Source organism: Megalops cyprinoides, chromosome 23 (assembly GCF_013368585.1).
Source record: "Megalops cyprinoides isolate fMegCyp1 chromosome 23, fMegCyp1.pri, whole genome shotgun sequence".
NCBI classification, from domain to species: domain Eukaryota; kingdom Metazoa; phylum Chordata; class Actinopteri; order Elopiformes; family Megalopidae; genus Megalops; species Megalops cyprinoides.
The window spans coordinates 17,878,179-17,894,943 of record NC_050605.1 but is presented as its reverse complement, the minus strand read 5'-3'; the positions used below and the strand labels follow the sequence as shown (position 1 = coordinate 17,894,943).

At 50.6% G+C, this 16,765-nt stretch overlaps 1 protein-coding gene across 1 annotated transcript in view; it reads right to left on the bottom strand.

The window, feature by feature from the left end:
- Nucleotides 1–1,068: 1,068 nt before the first annotated feature.
- Nucleotides 1,069–16,765, bottom strand: part of LOC118770410 (zinc finger protein AEBP2-like) — a 40,529-nt gene continuing 24,832 nt past the window's right edge. Inside the window, exons 6-9 of the mRNA XM_036518056.1 lie at nt 16,218–16,285; nt 6,963–7,076; nt 2,977–3,006; nt 1,069–1,183 (exon numbers count right to left, since the gene is read on the bottom strand). Coding sequence (XP_036373949.1) covers nt 1,171–1,183; nt 2,977–3,006; nt 6,963–7,076; nt 16,218–16,285 — 225 coding nt within the window. The 3' untranslated portion in view covers nt 1,069–1,170. The remainder of the gene's footprint in view (nt 1,184–2,976; nt 3,007–6,962; nt 7,077–16,217; nt 16,286–16,765) is intronic.

The following is a 16,765-nucleotide window of genomic DNA, read 5'->3' as shown; positions in this document are numbered from 1 at the left end:
CAGGCTGCAGATGCATCCCCTGCTGCAACAGCGCAGCACACGCGCATGGGGCCACCGCGCCGGACGGACCCCATTCACGCGATCTCAGCCGCGCCTGCGAGGACCCCACACACGCACACACGCACGCACGCACACCTCCAGCCAGCTGGTCTCAATCCGGCCGCAGCTTTTTCACATTTGAGGAGCTCTAATCAAATTTGACCGTTCGTACACTTATGTGTAAACCGATGGCAGCTGTAGCTTCTTCGCTGAAGTGGTTTAGTTCTGGTTTGTTGTAGTTTAATTTCAAAATATCGTTGAAATCCAGTTTCTTTGCATTACTTAAAGTACGACATACGAGATTTCAGTAGTATAATTGTCCTAAACGAGGAGTTTGGGCTGTTCATTTTCCCTGGCTGATCCCATGCAGGAGGAAAGTGGTGTCAATTATCAGACATGCTGTACACTGGATACACCTGCCTCAGGATTAAAGACTCAGGACAGACCGAGGCAGAGTGCGCGACCCACAACCAGCTGAGCCACGGCTCATAACCAGAGGCAGGACCGTCTGCAGCTTAGCGAGCGCCCAATCGTGCGAGTGTGTATTTGGCCAAAGAAACGGAAAGGGGCCTCTCTGCCTGTCCATTCCTTTCGACTGCTACTGAAGCAGAACTAAGCATTAACATTATCCTTCAAAATAATCCCTTTCACATTATATACAATTACACTGTATACTTCTAAAAAAAGAGAAAGAGACATAAAATCTACAGTAGAGTTCCGTTTCATGGTATAAAAATATATTACAAATCTGCAGATATATTTACAAGCACTATATCTCTATAAATGCTTCTAGTAGGTTTCTATAAGATTGACGTGTTACACAGTTGTGTAAGGGGTTAATTTAAGATGTCCTTCTAGGATCAGCTTTCCAACTAGGAGTAGTAAGTACAAAAAAAAAATTACATTAACAACACAATCCCAAAACCGTTTTTTTCAAGTTCAGCACTCGATAGAAGAAAAATCTGTTTCCACTGCAAACTTTGGCGCAATTAAGGGGGCTTTGAAAAGAAAAAAAAAGAGAGAAAATGGAAAGAAAGCTCTTCTCTGGTGTCCATAGTTCCAGTCGGTTAACGCTCCTCTCGGTAACTCCAGGAACGGCAGCAGGTGATGACACAGAAGCTTCCATTGAGTCTAGAGAAACATCCTAAAAGTAGAGGTTCACTTTAGTCCCTCATCCCGAAGAGCATTCTTTTAAAAAACAGAAAAAAAGGGAAGAAGGGGGGGAAAAAACAACAAAAAAGAAAACCAAAACAAAAGCCAGAGTGTACGTGGAAGTGACTCTGTGACCTCAGAGGAATTTTTAAAACTCGCCACAGGGGGCGCCGTGACATTTTGTGCTTGGTCTTCATTGACACAATGCTAAACAAAGCCAAAAATGATGGTGCCAATCCTCTTTTTTGGTCACAGGACACAGGGACCACAGCAACAGAGTGTGTACAAAAATATAAATTTGTTTTGGAGGAAAAAATCCTTTTGCACATCCATGTATTGTAGAGGGAACAGAGCAAAGCAATCTTTTCATTTCATGGCTTCACAATCATTTGAGGCCATGGACATCAACACAGTTACATTGACACAGTATAGGACAAGTTAATATCACATGATACATTACATTCATAGACAACAGCATTCCATATTTTATCTTTCACAGACAAAACAAATGTTAAAGCACTTTTAACAGTGAATTCCCTGCTATAGTCCAGCTGCTGTAATGACAGATAATCAATAATGTCAGCTAGTGAAAAGAATTTGCAGTAGCTGCAAAGCGGTAAAGAGGGGTTTTCAACCGTACAAAGCAAACTGGAAATCGTTACTGAGCTGTCTGTGTTACTTGCTGAGTACGTGTACAGTATGCATTTTATGTGCAGTACATTATGCACACTATTCTGCATGTGCGGCGCATTAGTTGCAGTGTTCTTTATGAGCAGTTCATTGTATACAGTGTTCTGTATGTGCAGTGCATTACTTACAGTGTTCTCTGTGTACAGTGCATTACTTAGTGTTCTCTATGTACAGTGCATTACTTACAGCGTTCTCTATGTACAGTGCATTACTTACAGTGTTCTCTGTGTACAGTGCATTACTTACAGTGTTCTGTATATACAGTGCATTACTTACAGTGTTCTGTATGTACAGTGCATTACTTACAGTGTTCTGTATGTACAGTGCATTACTTACAGTGTTCTCTGTGTACAGTGCATTACTTACGGTGTTCTCTGTGTACAGTGCATTACTTAGTGTTCTCTATGTACAGTGCATTACTTACAGTGTTCTCTGTGTACAGTGCATTACTTACAGTGTTCTCTGTGTACAGTGCATTACTTACGGTGTTCTCTGTGTACAGTGCATTACTTAGTGTTCTCTATGTACAGTGCATTACTTACAGTGTTCTCTGTGTACAGTGCATTACTTACAGTGTTCTCTGTGTACAGTGCATTACTTACGGTGTTCTCTGTGTACAGTGCATTACTTAGTGTTCTCTATGTACAGTGCATTACTTACAGTGTTCTCTGTGTACAGTGCATTACTTACAGTGTTCTCTGTGTACAGTGCATTACTTACAATGTTCTCTGTGTACAGTGCATTACTTACAGCGTTCTGTATGTACAGTGCATTAGTTAATGTTCTGTATGTACAGTGCATTACTTACAGTGTTCTCTGTGTACAGTGCATTACTTACAGCGTTCTGTATGTACAGTGCATTACTTACAGCGTTCTGTATGTACAGTGCATTAGTTAATGTTCTGTATGTACAGTTTATTTTGTACAGTGTTCTCTATCTACAGTTCATTTTGTACAGTGGCCTGCATGTGCGGCTCAATATGCGCAGTATTTTGCATGTTCAGTGCGAGAGTGAGGAGCGTGGGGACAGGCACTGCTCTACAGCCTGCGCAGCACTGCGCAGCTCCACGCCCCGAGCTGCGAGCTGTAGCTTACCTCCGTTTCAGCCGCTTCTGTGGCAGGGTTCTGGGGAGACACAACGAACAACCTCTGAGAGGGGACCCCCAACATTAGGGGGAAGAGAGCACCCCAACACTACCGCTGTGAGACACTGTGCGTGTGTGTGAGTGTGTGAGTGTGTGAACGCGCGTGTGAGTTAACAAACCAAGCCGCTGCGCCACAGCGCTTCCCTGCCTGAGCGGCTGGCCGGGGGCAGACAGACGGCTCTGAAAGAGGCCGTGAGGATGCGCTGCGGCCCCCTGGGGCCCCGGGTGCGAGACGGATCCAAGCCCACCACTTCATCCCTCACCGAAGGGCCCGGACACCAGAGCCAGCGCCGCCAAATGTGTTTTAGACATCGGCGGGACACTCCCATTTGTTTTGGATTTCCTGGATTACGGAATCCTTGACATTTATTGGCCGAATATTGAAATATTTTAATACGGGTCCCTCTTTTTTATTGAGCCATCCTGCGCAGTTAAAATCATTTAGAGTCCATGAGGCATGCGAATCTGGAACCGCAGGCTGCATATATCATAACCGCTTCAGAATGAGAGCCTCATTTAGGCTGTGTTATTTTAGGCACGGGCTTTGTTTCTCAATACCATCTCTCTCTATGGCATTTTACGACACAAACATTTTATTAGATAAGGATTCTGACCACATGCACCCATTAAAAAATGCACAAATTTTAAACTAAATAAACTTCTACCTGGTAAACCAATATGATACAGCATACAGAGAACAAGATACTAGTGAAAAAGTCCTTGGAAACACATGAAACACTTCCATGGCACATGAAGGCCACTCCCCTAAGAGGCAGGTGAGCCAGGTGTTGCACCTGTGAGGACGTAAGGACTGCCTGACAGTCTTCTTACCCTGAGGTGGGCCACTTTAATAAAGAATCACAGCTTGGGGGTGTGAAGGACTTGGCACATATCTACATAAATACATGCACCTGCAATACTGCAAGCCCACCAAAAAAAAACCATGGATGTGTTAAGTAAGAGTCAGTGAAAAAGACCTTTCTGACAGTGCTGCTTCTGTGAATTTTGGCAGTAAAGGTATAAAACGAACGGGGCAACGAAAGGCATTTAAGAACTGAAAAACACGGCTAAACTGACACACACAGCCTGATCGTGAGTGAGCGTACCGCAGGAGACCTGGCTATGCATGCAGTGCCTGTGTGGGTGTGCATGCGCGCGTGAGCGCACATATGTATGTATTCACGTGTGTATAGAGTGAGCGTGTGTATAATATATAAGCGTGTGTGCATGCCGTGGTGCGGGAGCCAACCCCAGGTGGGACAGGCAGGGGGTGCAAGGCTATTTGTTCCTCTCTGTGAGTGGCGCCCCCCTCCTGTCTTTGACGTCAGAGCAGAGCAGGCCTACCGAGTCCCACCAGGACCTGCTGCTGAGGCCGACTGGGCAGGATGTACAGCCCTTAAACAGGAGGTCTCACCTCAACCCAACCGCACAACAAGCCTGACCCCACCCTCCAGAGCTCCACGTCCAATCCTCTCTGATCCCACCCTCTACAGCTCTACCCAAGATTCTCTCTGACCCCGCCCTCTAAAGCTCCACCCCTAATCCTCTCTGACCCTGCCCTACAACACTCCACCCCTGATGCTCTCTGACTCCGCCCTACAAAACTCCACCTCCAATCCCCTCTGACTCTGCCCCCCAGGCCTATGCCTCCCCTTGACCTCTCCTTTTTACCTCACTGAATTCAGTCACGACTAAATCCATAATCACTGAAATACTCCCAAGAGGACAAAACACTGCATTTCATATTTTGCCAGTGATTTTTAATGGTGGATTTTGTTTTTTCATTATGTTACTTTTTATGGGGGAGAAGGGAAGGTTAAAAGTTTTGTCTTTATGGACAGGCTTTAGATGGACATTCCAATTCTCTTTTTTTCCCCCCAAGCACATGCCAGGACTACCTGGCGCCACCTGGTGGGGAGAGAGTACTTTCAAATCCTTTCTGGAAAACCAAGCGCATTTAAGAATGGAAAAGAATGGTCACTATGGTAACCCCCTGAGACCTCGGAACCTTCAGTGAAGGAGTGATGTGATATGAAGTGTCTCTCTGTCCCTTTCACCAATACTTCCAGGCGAAACTGCCAGTAATGTGTGCGGAAAAAAAGCACACACAATTTCCACAAAAGCAGTTACGATTGTAATTTTACAGAAATTAAAGGTCTTTCACTCATTCTTCATTGCCACTTAGACCAATCAGATGCAAGCAATCGCCCTGGTGTTCAGGTGCACTGGATTGTTAGATTGTGTTGGTGAGTGTGTGATTATTACTGATGAGGAAAGATTTGTGGCTGCTGCCCTGTCTGCAGGACAGAGGGCCACAGTACCCCTGGTCCACTGTGGAACCGAGGTCAAAGCAGACTGATCCCAGTACAGCGTGGCTGCGCTTCACTGGATTACTCCCAGGCACGTCTGTCGCACGTGACGTCACTCTGAGCAGTGCAAAACGCCTGGGCTTTGTCTGCAGTCCAGCGCTGAGGGTTTTCCCCCGAAATAAAACAAAAACTAACCCGAAAATCCTCTGGGATCCTGGTATCCACACGGCCAATACCAGCGTGCACAGGGTCGGCGAGGGAGAACAAGCAGTCCCTTCTCCCCCAGGGGGGTTGGTCCTATTCTAACCCCCAATTCCGTCCCCAGAGGTGGCTTCTGAGAGCAGAGATTGGAGGGTAATGCTCCTTGAAGCCCCGTGGGACAGACAGTGGTGCACGGAGCAGAGCGGGGACACGGCCGCAGCGGTCCCACGCACACGGGGGGAGGGGGGGGACTGGGAAAGGAACCTGTGGTCGCTTCGCTGGAGGAGGGAGCACCTAAAATAACCCTATAAAAAGGGGGGTCTCTGAGACAGCTCTCTCAGGGGAGGAGAGAAACCCCCATCCTATTAAAAAGACAGAGGGAGAGACCCCGTGCTCTCACAAAGGTGGAGAGACACCCTCGCCCCCTCACAGAGAGGGAGAGAGAAACCCCCATCCTTTTACACAGATGCAGAGAAACTCCCAACCTCTCACAAAGACCCAGAGAGAAACCCCCCATCCTTTCACAAAGACCCAGAGAGAAACCCCCCATCCCCTCACAGAGAGGGAGAAAAACCTCCATCCCCTCACAGAGAGGGAGAAAAACTCTCATATTCTCACAGAGAGGGAGAGAAACCCCCCATCCCTTCACAGAGAGAGAGAGAAACCCCAAATCCTCTCACAGAGGAGAGAAACCCCCATCCTCTCACAGAGAGAGAGAGAGTGGATAGCCATCCCCAACCAACACTAAGCACATGTCTGGGGAGTGGCTTTTTCATTTTAGATTCTGCTTCCTATGCCAGCTTCCTTCTCTTTCAATCCATTTTCATGTTTATGTTCACAGTTCAATTTTACTGATTAATAATAACAATAAAAACCGTACTGTATGTAGTATTTGCAATTATGGGTAAATGGCTGCTCTGTGTGAATGTTATTACTGTGTGATATGTTTCACATTGCTGACCCTGCATTGTACGGCGATGGCTGTACAGAGTCTGACGCTGCGCTGTGAGTGGGAACAGGGCTGTGAGCCCTGGGAGTTTCCCCTTCAGATCACTGCAGGGGCGCAGCGGTGATCCGCTGGCTGTGTGAGTGTGTGTGTGTGTGTGCCTGTGCGTGCGTGGGGGGGGGGTTTCCGTGCTCCACGGAGGTACCGGGTTTGAGAAGCTCTCGCTGTGCAACTGTATCCAGTTATCATTACTGTGCATTAAGGTGTGAGTTTCAATTCTGTTTACTTTGGCAGTTATGTAATTAATTATGTAATTCTTGGACTCTGTGTGCCCTTGTAACAGTAGTGTCTGCTGCTATTTGTGCTCGATTTATTTCACAAAATGAAAACCGTCCCCTCCCTCCCTTCTGTATCCCGGCTCCTATATTGGGTAGGTGGGGCTCAGTCACACTCACGGGTATATATTGGGTTCGCACTCACCGGTATATATTGGGGTCTAACAAGACGGCGGTGTCCTGTGGCAGCTGGGACAGGTGCACCACTTTGGTCTTCAGCTGCGGCCGGTCCGTCTCGTTCACCCAGACGTCCGGCAATCTGACAGACAGACAGACGTGCGGGTTAGAGCACAGGCGCATGGTCTGCAGTCCACAAAGGAGCTGACTCGGGAAGAAGAGAACGAGAGAAACAACAGAAAGAAGGGAAGAGAAAAATTAAAGAGAGGAAAAAAGAGAATGAATAGAGGGAGGAGAGGGATGCAGAGATGGAAAACAGCGTGAGAAGGGGAGTCAGGCATCAGAGAGAGAGAGAGAGAGAGACCGAGAGAGAGAGAGACCGAGAGAGAGAGAGAGAGAGTCCCAGATGGAGATGAGCAGAGGGGTATGTTGAGCCCGCAGCCCCGGAGCCAGTGCCCAGTGACGTGTCTGCCGCTAACACTCCCCCCTCCCATGTGTTCAGCTCCAGCTGCACACAACAGCCTGCTGAACACCGCTCCCATTCCTACAGTCTGGGGCTCACAGCTCGCCTTCACACTGCCGGCAGTCTGGGGCTCACAGCTCGCCTTCACACTGCCTGGGTACAGGTTTTACAAACGCTCGCTGGGGGTCGGTGACAGGTACGCGTCTCAGCCGGAGCGGGTGGGTGGCTGGGGTGACGGATCTGAGGAAGGCAGTCCGGAGGAGCGGAGTGAACAAACGGCCCCTCTCTCTGCGGAGCCAGACGGGCCCGCGCGCAGAGACTAAACACCGGGGAGCCGGGCCCAGGACCCGGACCCAGAGCCAAGCCTCACACCTCCGCTCCGCTCCCGGCGCCCCCGATACCACAACAACAAACAGGAGAGGGCAGAACGGGCCGGACGCAGGGAGCTGCCGAAGCCGCCGAAGCCGCCCCGTCTTTCTGCTGAAACTACGAGGAGGAGGAACGGGAGTTTGTGACGGCACCCCGTGTGAAGTAAGACAGAAAAAAGGAAGACAGAAGAACAAAGAAGAGCAGCAGCAGCAGACTGCAGCCCCCCCCCCCCCCGCCCCCCCTCCACCACCCCCGTCACTGCGTGCGTCATCAGCAGAGGCCCCTGAGAAAGGCACAGCTCACGCTGCCCCAGAACAGCAGCCATCAGCCACTCACTGACTGACTGCAGCGCCCATTAACGCACACGCACATGCGCGCACACACATGAACGCGCACGCACGAACGCACACACACGAACATGCACACACGCACGCGCACACACACACACATGCATGTAGACACACGTATGCACATACACACGCAAACAAACTTACTGGCAAAGTAAATCACACACACAGACCAATTCAAATTAATCAAATTCACACACACACACACGTAGACAGACAGACAGACAGACAGACACATACACACACACACACGTGGAGAGGCAGGCAAACTAACATAGGTACATATACTCATATACGCACTCAAACACACACACAAACACACACACACACACACAGAAGCTGGGTTCTGCAGTTCTATGTAGCAGGAAAGGAAGTGGGGAGTGAGAGAACAAAGAAGAAGGAGAACAGAGAGGGAGAGAAAGTGAGCCGTAAACAGAGGAGGTGGGAAAGAGATGGGGAGGAGGTAGAGTGGGAGAAAGGGGGAGAGGGTGGGAGAAGGAGTGAGAGAGGGAGACAGACAGGCAGGGAGGGAGAAGGAGAGACAGAGAGAGGGAGAGGGAGTGAGAGGTAGGCGGAGGCAGAGTGGTAGAGAGGGAGAGTGTGCGTGAGATGAGCTGTACGCGGCGGTTTGGTCATCATTAGTGGACTCCTTGGCTGGAGATCAGAGATGGAGCTTAGCCGATGATGACGAGGGTTCAGCGTGAGGGTGAGGTGTGGGTGTGCTGTCCGGGGCAAAACCTGCCCCTCGTCCCAATTAAAGGGGCACTCCAGCGCAGGAGAGACGTGTCAACAAGGCATCGCTACGCCACTCCTGCTCATGCTGTCCTCAGAGACTGACCCAAAGTGGACCTCAGAAAATATCACCACCAACGACACTGAAAATATTATACTTAGTTTTATTAACTCCCCTGAATGAAAGTCCCAGAATATGTGACAGGGATGTGAAAAGAATCATGAGTTTCCGCTCATGGCCTTGCTGTTAGTCTTCATTGCTTTTCCCCCACCTTTATCATTTTGGAATTAATAACTGTACGTTCACCCTCTCAGGAGACAGAAGCACAATATACTTGCATGCCAAAAGGTCTTTCAAACTACAGCTCCCACAATGCACCAGGCAAGCAGATGCCCACACGAGGGTAGGCACATCTCCCTGACGTCACCTAAACGGCACACAAGTGCCTGGTGCAACGAGGGTATTCCTGGCGGTCAAACCCATCCTACATCGGCGGACCGAAGCTGCTGAAAGCGTTCTGCCACTCTGGACTCTCGGCCGTTGTCAAATGACAGCTCAGCTTGAACCCAGGCCTGGACTGCAGGACTCATGCGACATTTCCTTCGAAGCAGAAAGAGGGCAGCGACTCGCTCACTGCGCGGTGCAGCTCCGAGGCCCACAGCACAGGCCTGCAGCTCCAGCAGCAGACGCTGCACCGCTACACAAACACCCGTCCCGGCAGCCGGCTGTCGTTTAGAGCCTGTCAACGAGGGGGGCCCGGGGGTGGTGCGTTATTTCAGGTGGGGTCCGGCAGAACAGCCACACTCCGCTCCCTGCCCTCCCCCGCAACACCTTCCCCTCCTCCCTCAAACATCATTAGCAGAAACAGCCCCAGAGCTTTCACACCAATTCAGCATTCAAAACCAGCGGCTACTCTTCACACTCTAACACCAAGCTAATGTTCAACAGGACAGGATTTTTATTTTAAAGCGCTCACACACACATACTCACACACACAGACAAACTCACTCTCTCGCTCACACACACACACACACACACACAAAGGCAAACAAACCATAACCGAAAACATAACCAAAACGACACGACCACACACAAACACACACAAATCCAATATTCAACAGCTATTTGTACACACATCCACACCAGTCTAAAAATGAACTGGACCAACTGTTCAGCTAGTCTTCACACACACAAATCCAGTGTTCACCAGGATCAGCTATTCCTCACACACACATAGATCCTTTGTGTTTCTCCGTGCTGCCCCCTGCTGGCAGCGGGAGGCACAGCCCGACCCGTTCTCCTGTGACGGGACGAGAAACAGTCCCCCTGCCACCAAACCGCACTGTTTAGGTTTGTGCTGAGCAGCATCCTCAGACAAGGGAGGGAAAAGTGACAGAGAGAAGGCCTGGAGAACGTTACACACCCAGCCCGGCCGGCCGCCTCACCCAGGGAGAGAGCACTGAAGCGCGGACTCGAGGAGGCAGAAGCCCCCCCAAACCCCCCGCCCCGCCGCCCCGCCCGTGACAACAGACAAATTTCCAAAGCACGTCATAATAACCGCGCCGTCGCCCAATGAGCCGCTAAAGGAAGACGGATGCCGGGACCCCTTCGGCAGCACCTCGGCCCCGCACAGGAAGCTGCTCTTTATTACACGCACATTCCGGGAGCGAGAGCAGCGCCATCTGGGAGACATTCTCCACAGCGCGCCGGCCGGACGCTTTCATGGAATTTTGCGGATTCTCTCAGAGAGCGAGAGAGAGAGCGAGCGAGCGAGCGAGAGCCTCACTTTCAGCATGCGTTCTTTCCCAATTTCTGAAACCGTGAATTGCTTGAACTGTCTTGTTTCTCATTTCTACCCCCCCTCAATCCCCACCCCCACCACACACAGAGGGGGAAAAAAACAACAATAACAAAAAAAAAAAAAAAGACATTTTGCTGTTCGCATTAGTCTTGCGTTGTGACCCAGAAATTTATATTCCAGAATAAAGTTTCCATAAATACAGCAACTTTTCCACATTGTTAGTGAGCCAACTCTCCGCTCAGCTGGGGCTGCTAGCCAGCTTCCAAACAAACGCTCCCAGGAGACCGGGAGTGTGTATTAATAGCCCGATACGCGGATCGGCTCGCACTCGAAAACAACTTGTGTGGGGGGGACTTTCATGGAGTAACACAAACCTCTTTATTAGAAACAATCCATCCTAATTACGCAGAAAGTGGGTCATAAGGGGAGAGTGCGGCCTTGTTTTTGGCGGCTTCGGCGGCTTTCCTTTAAAGACAGGCTCGTCTGAGTGGACGGAGGGATCAGAGTGTTGTAACGGCCTGGAACGCACTCCTCTACCCCTCTTTAAGGAAGCGTGTGCGCTGGCCTGCTAACTGCGCGTCTGACGCCATGGCCACCGGGCGCGGAGGTCCTCTCCCACCCCCGCTCGGGCCTCAGGCCCATACAGGATGCAATTAGGCCCATACAGAACAATTTGCACTCCTGCCAGAGACGAACGTGCACCAGTAGGGCTAACCGGCTCTCCCTGGGCCTTTAGAGTTACACTCCTCAGACTACCGCTGCAAATTACGGACGTGAAATGTGTGCATTTACGGCTTGGTCACGGGGCAAATCGGTGTTAATCACAGTGACAGGGACACGCGCTCTCGTTCAGTGTAAATCCAAAAGGTGCAATACACAGAGCACGACATACAGCAAGAAAACACGCCTCGCATGACTCCGGAGCTGGTCCCGCTGTGGTTTGAAACCACCACGAAATAAATTTACGAGGCGACCCTGCCGACTGAAGCTGACGTTAGCGTTGCCTGCTCTTTGTAAAACACCAGCTCCTTGATTTTCCTTTTCCTCTCCTAATGTTCGGAGGGCTGCAGGTCTCCGTTTGTGCTCCACTCCCATCTCAGGCGCAAATGGGTTTATATAACCCCCCCCTCCCGAAACGGCCTGCACCCCCTCGTCGGCGCTCTGTCCGCGCTGACAGCGGAGACGGGAGATTGATCAGGTGTAAACACACCCCACAGTAAATGCGGAGCTGGGTGGTCCTCACTCCTGGTGGCGGAAAAGCTCTCAGTGTGAGCGCAGTGCACAGGCAAGACTTTCCACCAGCTACATTCCCTTTTTCTCCCCTAGCAGTGAACTGGTGGCGCCCTGGCGCACTTGGGACACTGTCCCACTCTCCACTGGTCTCTCTCTCTCTCTCTCTCTCTCTCTGTGTGTCCATACAGTACATCGCACTGGAGTTGCTCTGACTACGAGCTCAATAACATGGCTACTGGAAAACCAACCCTGGCAAACCCTATGAAAACACCACATCCATCTACAAAAACATGACCCAATTACACCAAACAATCCCACTCGGCCTGCTAACTTTTCACTTCAAAATCTGCTCTTAATCAACAGAAAAACACACTGCTTACTGACACTGTACTTTTTGCTGCCTCCGTTTGACTGATGGCCTAAATTCCCCCTCCTATACGCTGATGAATCAGTTTCAGCACACAATGCATGTGATATACGAGCTGCAGTGCTTCTCGCCGACACGAAAAAGGCCTCCCACCCAAACACAACACAGGGCCGTAATGTGCTCCTACCAGGGTATTTCCACTGCACAGAGCCTGTGAGAAGCAAGGCGCTCCTCAGACCACTGGATTAATTAGCACTTCCTCCTCACACAGTTACGAGAAGTGGAGGATCCATTGTTAAAATGATCGTTATTATCGGTGCCCTGTTTTGTGAATGAGTCAGCCTCAGCCGGCCAGAGACCGGGTGCTAATGGGACAGTGATGCGGCAAACAGGTCGTCTTACACGTTCATCTCTGAGGTGACAAAACGATCTTGCAAAATGCTTGCGGGGGTGGGGGGTTTGAGGCAGGACAGAGAGAAAAGACAGTAGAGAGAGGGGGACATTTGTATCCCATTGTGTGCAATATGCATTTAATAACTCGTTTAAAGTCATCTTTAAACGAAGGCCTTAAGGGTCTCTCCATGAAAACACCTGCCACATCAATAAGCTGGAATGGATGAAAGCAACAGAAAGCTACTATGTATATCATATACTTAACCCAGGCACTTAACCCAGAACTGCCTCAGTAAATATCCAGCTGTATAAATGAATAACATGTGAAAACTGTAACCTATGTAAGCAGCTCTGGATAAGAGCGTCTGCTACACGACAATAACATAATCCAATGTAACAATAGCACAGCTGTAGGAAAGCACTAGTAGAAGCAGGGCAGGATTAGGTGTGGATATTAACCTGGATGGTCTGCAGTGTGAATGGACCGGTGTGCTGGTGCGCTGGGCCTGTGATAGCGTGGCTCTCTCTCCCTCTCCGGTGCTCGCCGCGGCTGCAGCCTCCAGCCAGGCTCATAACGGCATTAAATATTAACACCGAGCACCTGAGCCAGTCGCAGGCACACACCGGGACTGCCAGCTCCGCTCTCTCCTTCTGACGTCAAACACACGCCGGGAGCGATGGTGTGTGTGAGCGAGAGAGAGAGAGAGAGAGAGAGAGAGAGTGTGTGTGTGTGTTTGTGTGTGTGCGCGTGTGTGTGTGAGAGAGAGAGCGAGAGAGAGTGTGAGTGTCTGTGCCTGTAGTATGGCTTCATGGGTACACATTTGAAAAAGCACGCCAACTACAAACGTCACAGTGTGTGACATCTCTCTGAGAGGTTTTCTCGAGGAGCTCTGAAATACACTTATTGCTGGAGGTGTCTCAGATAGCAGTAAAAGGCCTTGGAAAAATGTGGTGCAGAATTATTATCATGTCTTAATAATCGTAATTTTACAAACATACCTCCAACCACGCATTTCTTAAAGAAAACATTCACAGCTTCTAACAGAGGTCAAATCCAAATGAGAATTTGAAAGGCTGCTTAATCACACCGATTGATTAAGGGTTTGGAAAAACTGGTATAATTTTATAATTCTCTGAATTAATCCCATCAATCAATGGTGGCAACACCCCAGTGAGTGCTGACAGGTCATGACTGATGGAGACACATTCCCTTACAGAGAAGGCAGGGCCCTGCAGTGGTGCGTGTGTGCGCGCGTGTGTTTGTGTGTGTGTGTGTGTGTGTGTGTGTGTGTGTGTGGGGGGGGGGGGGGGGGGGGGGGGGTGGAACTTCCCCTAACCTGCTGGGAGCTCGACTTGTCCCCCTTACTACTGCGGCACTCAGAGGTGTGAAAAAGAACAAAGACACCCCAGACAGACACTACTCTCTATCTCTCTCCATCTATTGTTCATAAGCCTCTTTCTCTGAATCCATCTTCCCCACTCCGCCTCTCTTACCTTTCTCTCCGTCTCCCACATCCAACTCCTATCTAGCTCCTATATTAAACTCTCCCCCTCCTTTTCTCTCTCCTTCTACCATTCATGCACTTCTCTCTTTCACTCCTAACCCCCACACTCTGCTTCTCTACCCTCTCCACGTCTCCCACATCTAACACTCTTTCCCTTTCACTCCAATATTCTACTCTCCCTGTACCGCTCTCTACCGGATCCTAAATGACCCTCTCCCTCCTCAGACTCCCTCGGCCACTGATCAGGGTCCAGATCACAGGGCCGCAGACGTTCGCCGCGTCGGGCCAGGCGATTGGGTTACTTGTTACTGGTGACCGCAGGACACGCACCGCGCTGCCTGCTCCCAGCGCAGTTTTTATTCCATTAGCAGCGTCGACGTCTGCTATCGTTTAGGCTCAGTATCGGCTTACGCGCTGCCCCCTCTCCCTCTCCCCCCTCCCTCCCCGCCCCCCTGCCTCTCCAGGCTAGAGAGCTGCTCGTTAAGAGAGGGGCGCAGCACGGCTCGCCCTCGCATTAATGACTCAACGCAGCGTCACTGATCCCTGGCCGGTCTGGACGGAGCCGGACTGCTCCAAGCGGCCGGGGTCCGAGCCGAGGTTTTCCCGGGTCAGTTCACCCCGTCTCTCCTGGCGTGCTGCTTGGGGGGGGGTGCACAGCATCTGGAGGCCAGTAGCCGTCACCCACAATCCCCCTGTTCTTGCATCATCCCTCCCTCCCTCCCCACAATGCAGATTTGGAACCCTCTGCCCTTCCAGGCTGCCGGGCCTCTGTGACCTCACCACTACTGGAGTCCCACTTGTCACATGACCTTCTGATGGTTATTCAAGACTCTGGAGGAGAGAACAAGGGGAGGAGCCACGTACTTGGGCAAAATTCAGAGACTCCCAAATTTCACCTGATCACAGGGGCCAGTGCCAGGACTTGAAGAGTGCGGCGACACTCTGGTACAACTTCAGACTTTAAGTCACAACGCATTTCCTTTCCTCTAGGACAGGGGTGTGTTGACATTATTCTACTGCATTTCAGTGTTTAGCGGTTCACAACACCGCGAGGGATTGATCCGCTTCAGCGATTTGTGCGATTGTCTCTGCGTCAGGCTCAGGGCAGGGATTTTGGTTCCCAGCTTTCTGTCAAACGCCGTCCGTTGGTGAGGTTACACAGCTAATTTCACGCTAGGCTTTGACCATCGCTTTTTTAATGAAAACTCGAGTAAATACCCTTTCCTTAAAAGGCACCACCGAAGCCCTATTGCCAGGGAGTCTAACAGACTTAATGACAGAGGCAGGGTTAAAGCAATATCTGGAGCGATAAAGGACCTTTTACAAATGTTTTTATGACCGTGGCGAACACTGTTCCATCCTGGGCCATTTCCTCCGTTATTTCCCTGTCCCACTCTGCCAGGGCTGGGAGCGGTGCAGTCTTGCAGGGCGGCTTCCTAACGTCTGCTGGCCTCCACGATAGAGCGTCTACTCCCCATCTAGTGCCGTCTCCAGTGAGACAGGCCAGCTGCGAAATGCAGACTCCCCGCTTTAGCTGCAGTCCAGCACAAACAGCGCTGACCAGCGGTCTCCAGGACCAAGCCTGGCGGACCGGGCTGGGGTTCCGGGAGCCCCTGTGGACACACTTGCGATTGGAGCCGCGCTGTGGTGACGGGTTCGAATCCACTACAAATATTAGCGCAGCAGGGATGGGCAGATGTGCAGAGGAATGTATGATATAAACTTTACCGAAATCAAGGTGGAAGCAACGAAACGTGAAACTATCGACAGCCCCACCCCCTTTTCCTGTGTGAGAGACAGAGAGCATTGTGGGATTGGAACTGTGGTCAGTCTACGGACAGGGCCTGCTCTCTCAGACTAATGCCGGTTACTGAAAAGACCCAGCAGCTGCACCCTGCCCTCTCTGTGAAAGCATCTCTGAACGGCAGGCCATGTCGTCTGAAACTGCCGGTGAGGTCATCTGTGACTCAAACGCCCTTTGGTCCAGCCTGGGGGATGTCACGTGACTAACTATGGCTGAAACCTGCTGCTGTTTGGCAGGGGAGGGGTAAGAGGCTGGAGTCGGTACTCACATGTCCTCGGGAGTCCAGTGCAGGAGGACCTTGACCTTCCCAGAATCCTCCTTTCTCCTCGCTATTACCTAGATGGGAAAAGAGATAAGCTAGATTCAAAACAGTGCTACAGACGGGTCTGTGCACATCTCACAGTGTATGAATGCAGTAGACACAGGCATGAACATACACACAGATACATGTGCGGTGTTGCTGTTCTATACAAGAGCATCAAATTAGTCGACATGTGGACCCTACAAACCATGAAGGAATGATGAAGGTCCTTTGGAAGACAATATAAAAGAAGTATAAGGTCTGCACGGCACTCCAGCGCTGGCTTCTGAATGGAGAGGACTGCACTGACACCAGGCTGACAGCTACACTGAGATTAATAACTGAAATAAAGAGGCAGGAACCCGGGAGAAGGGCCTCTCACTGCCCATTCCAGTGCTTTCACTGCAGGCAGAGAGCCGTGACACAGCACGTCCGACACACACCGCGCGCATGCACGCTGCGTACACACACATACACACACCGCACAAACCCCAAATATCAACAAGTCACCCTGG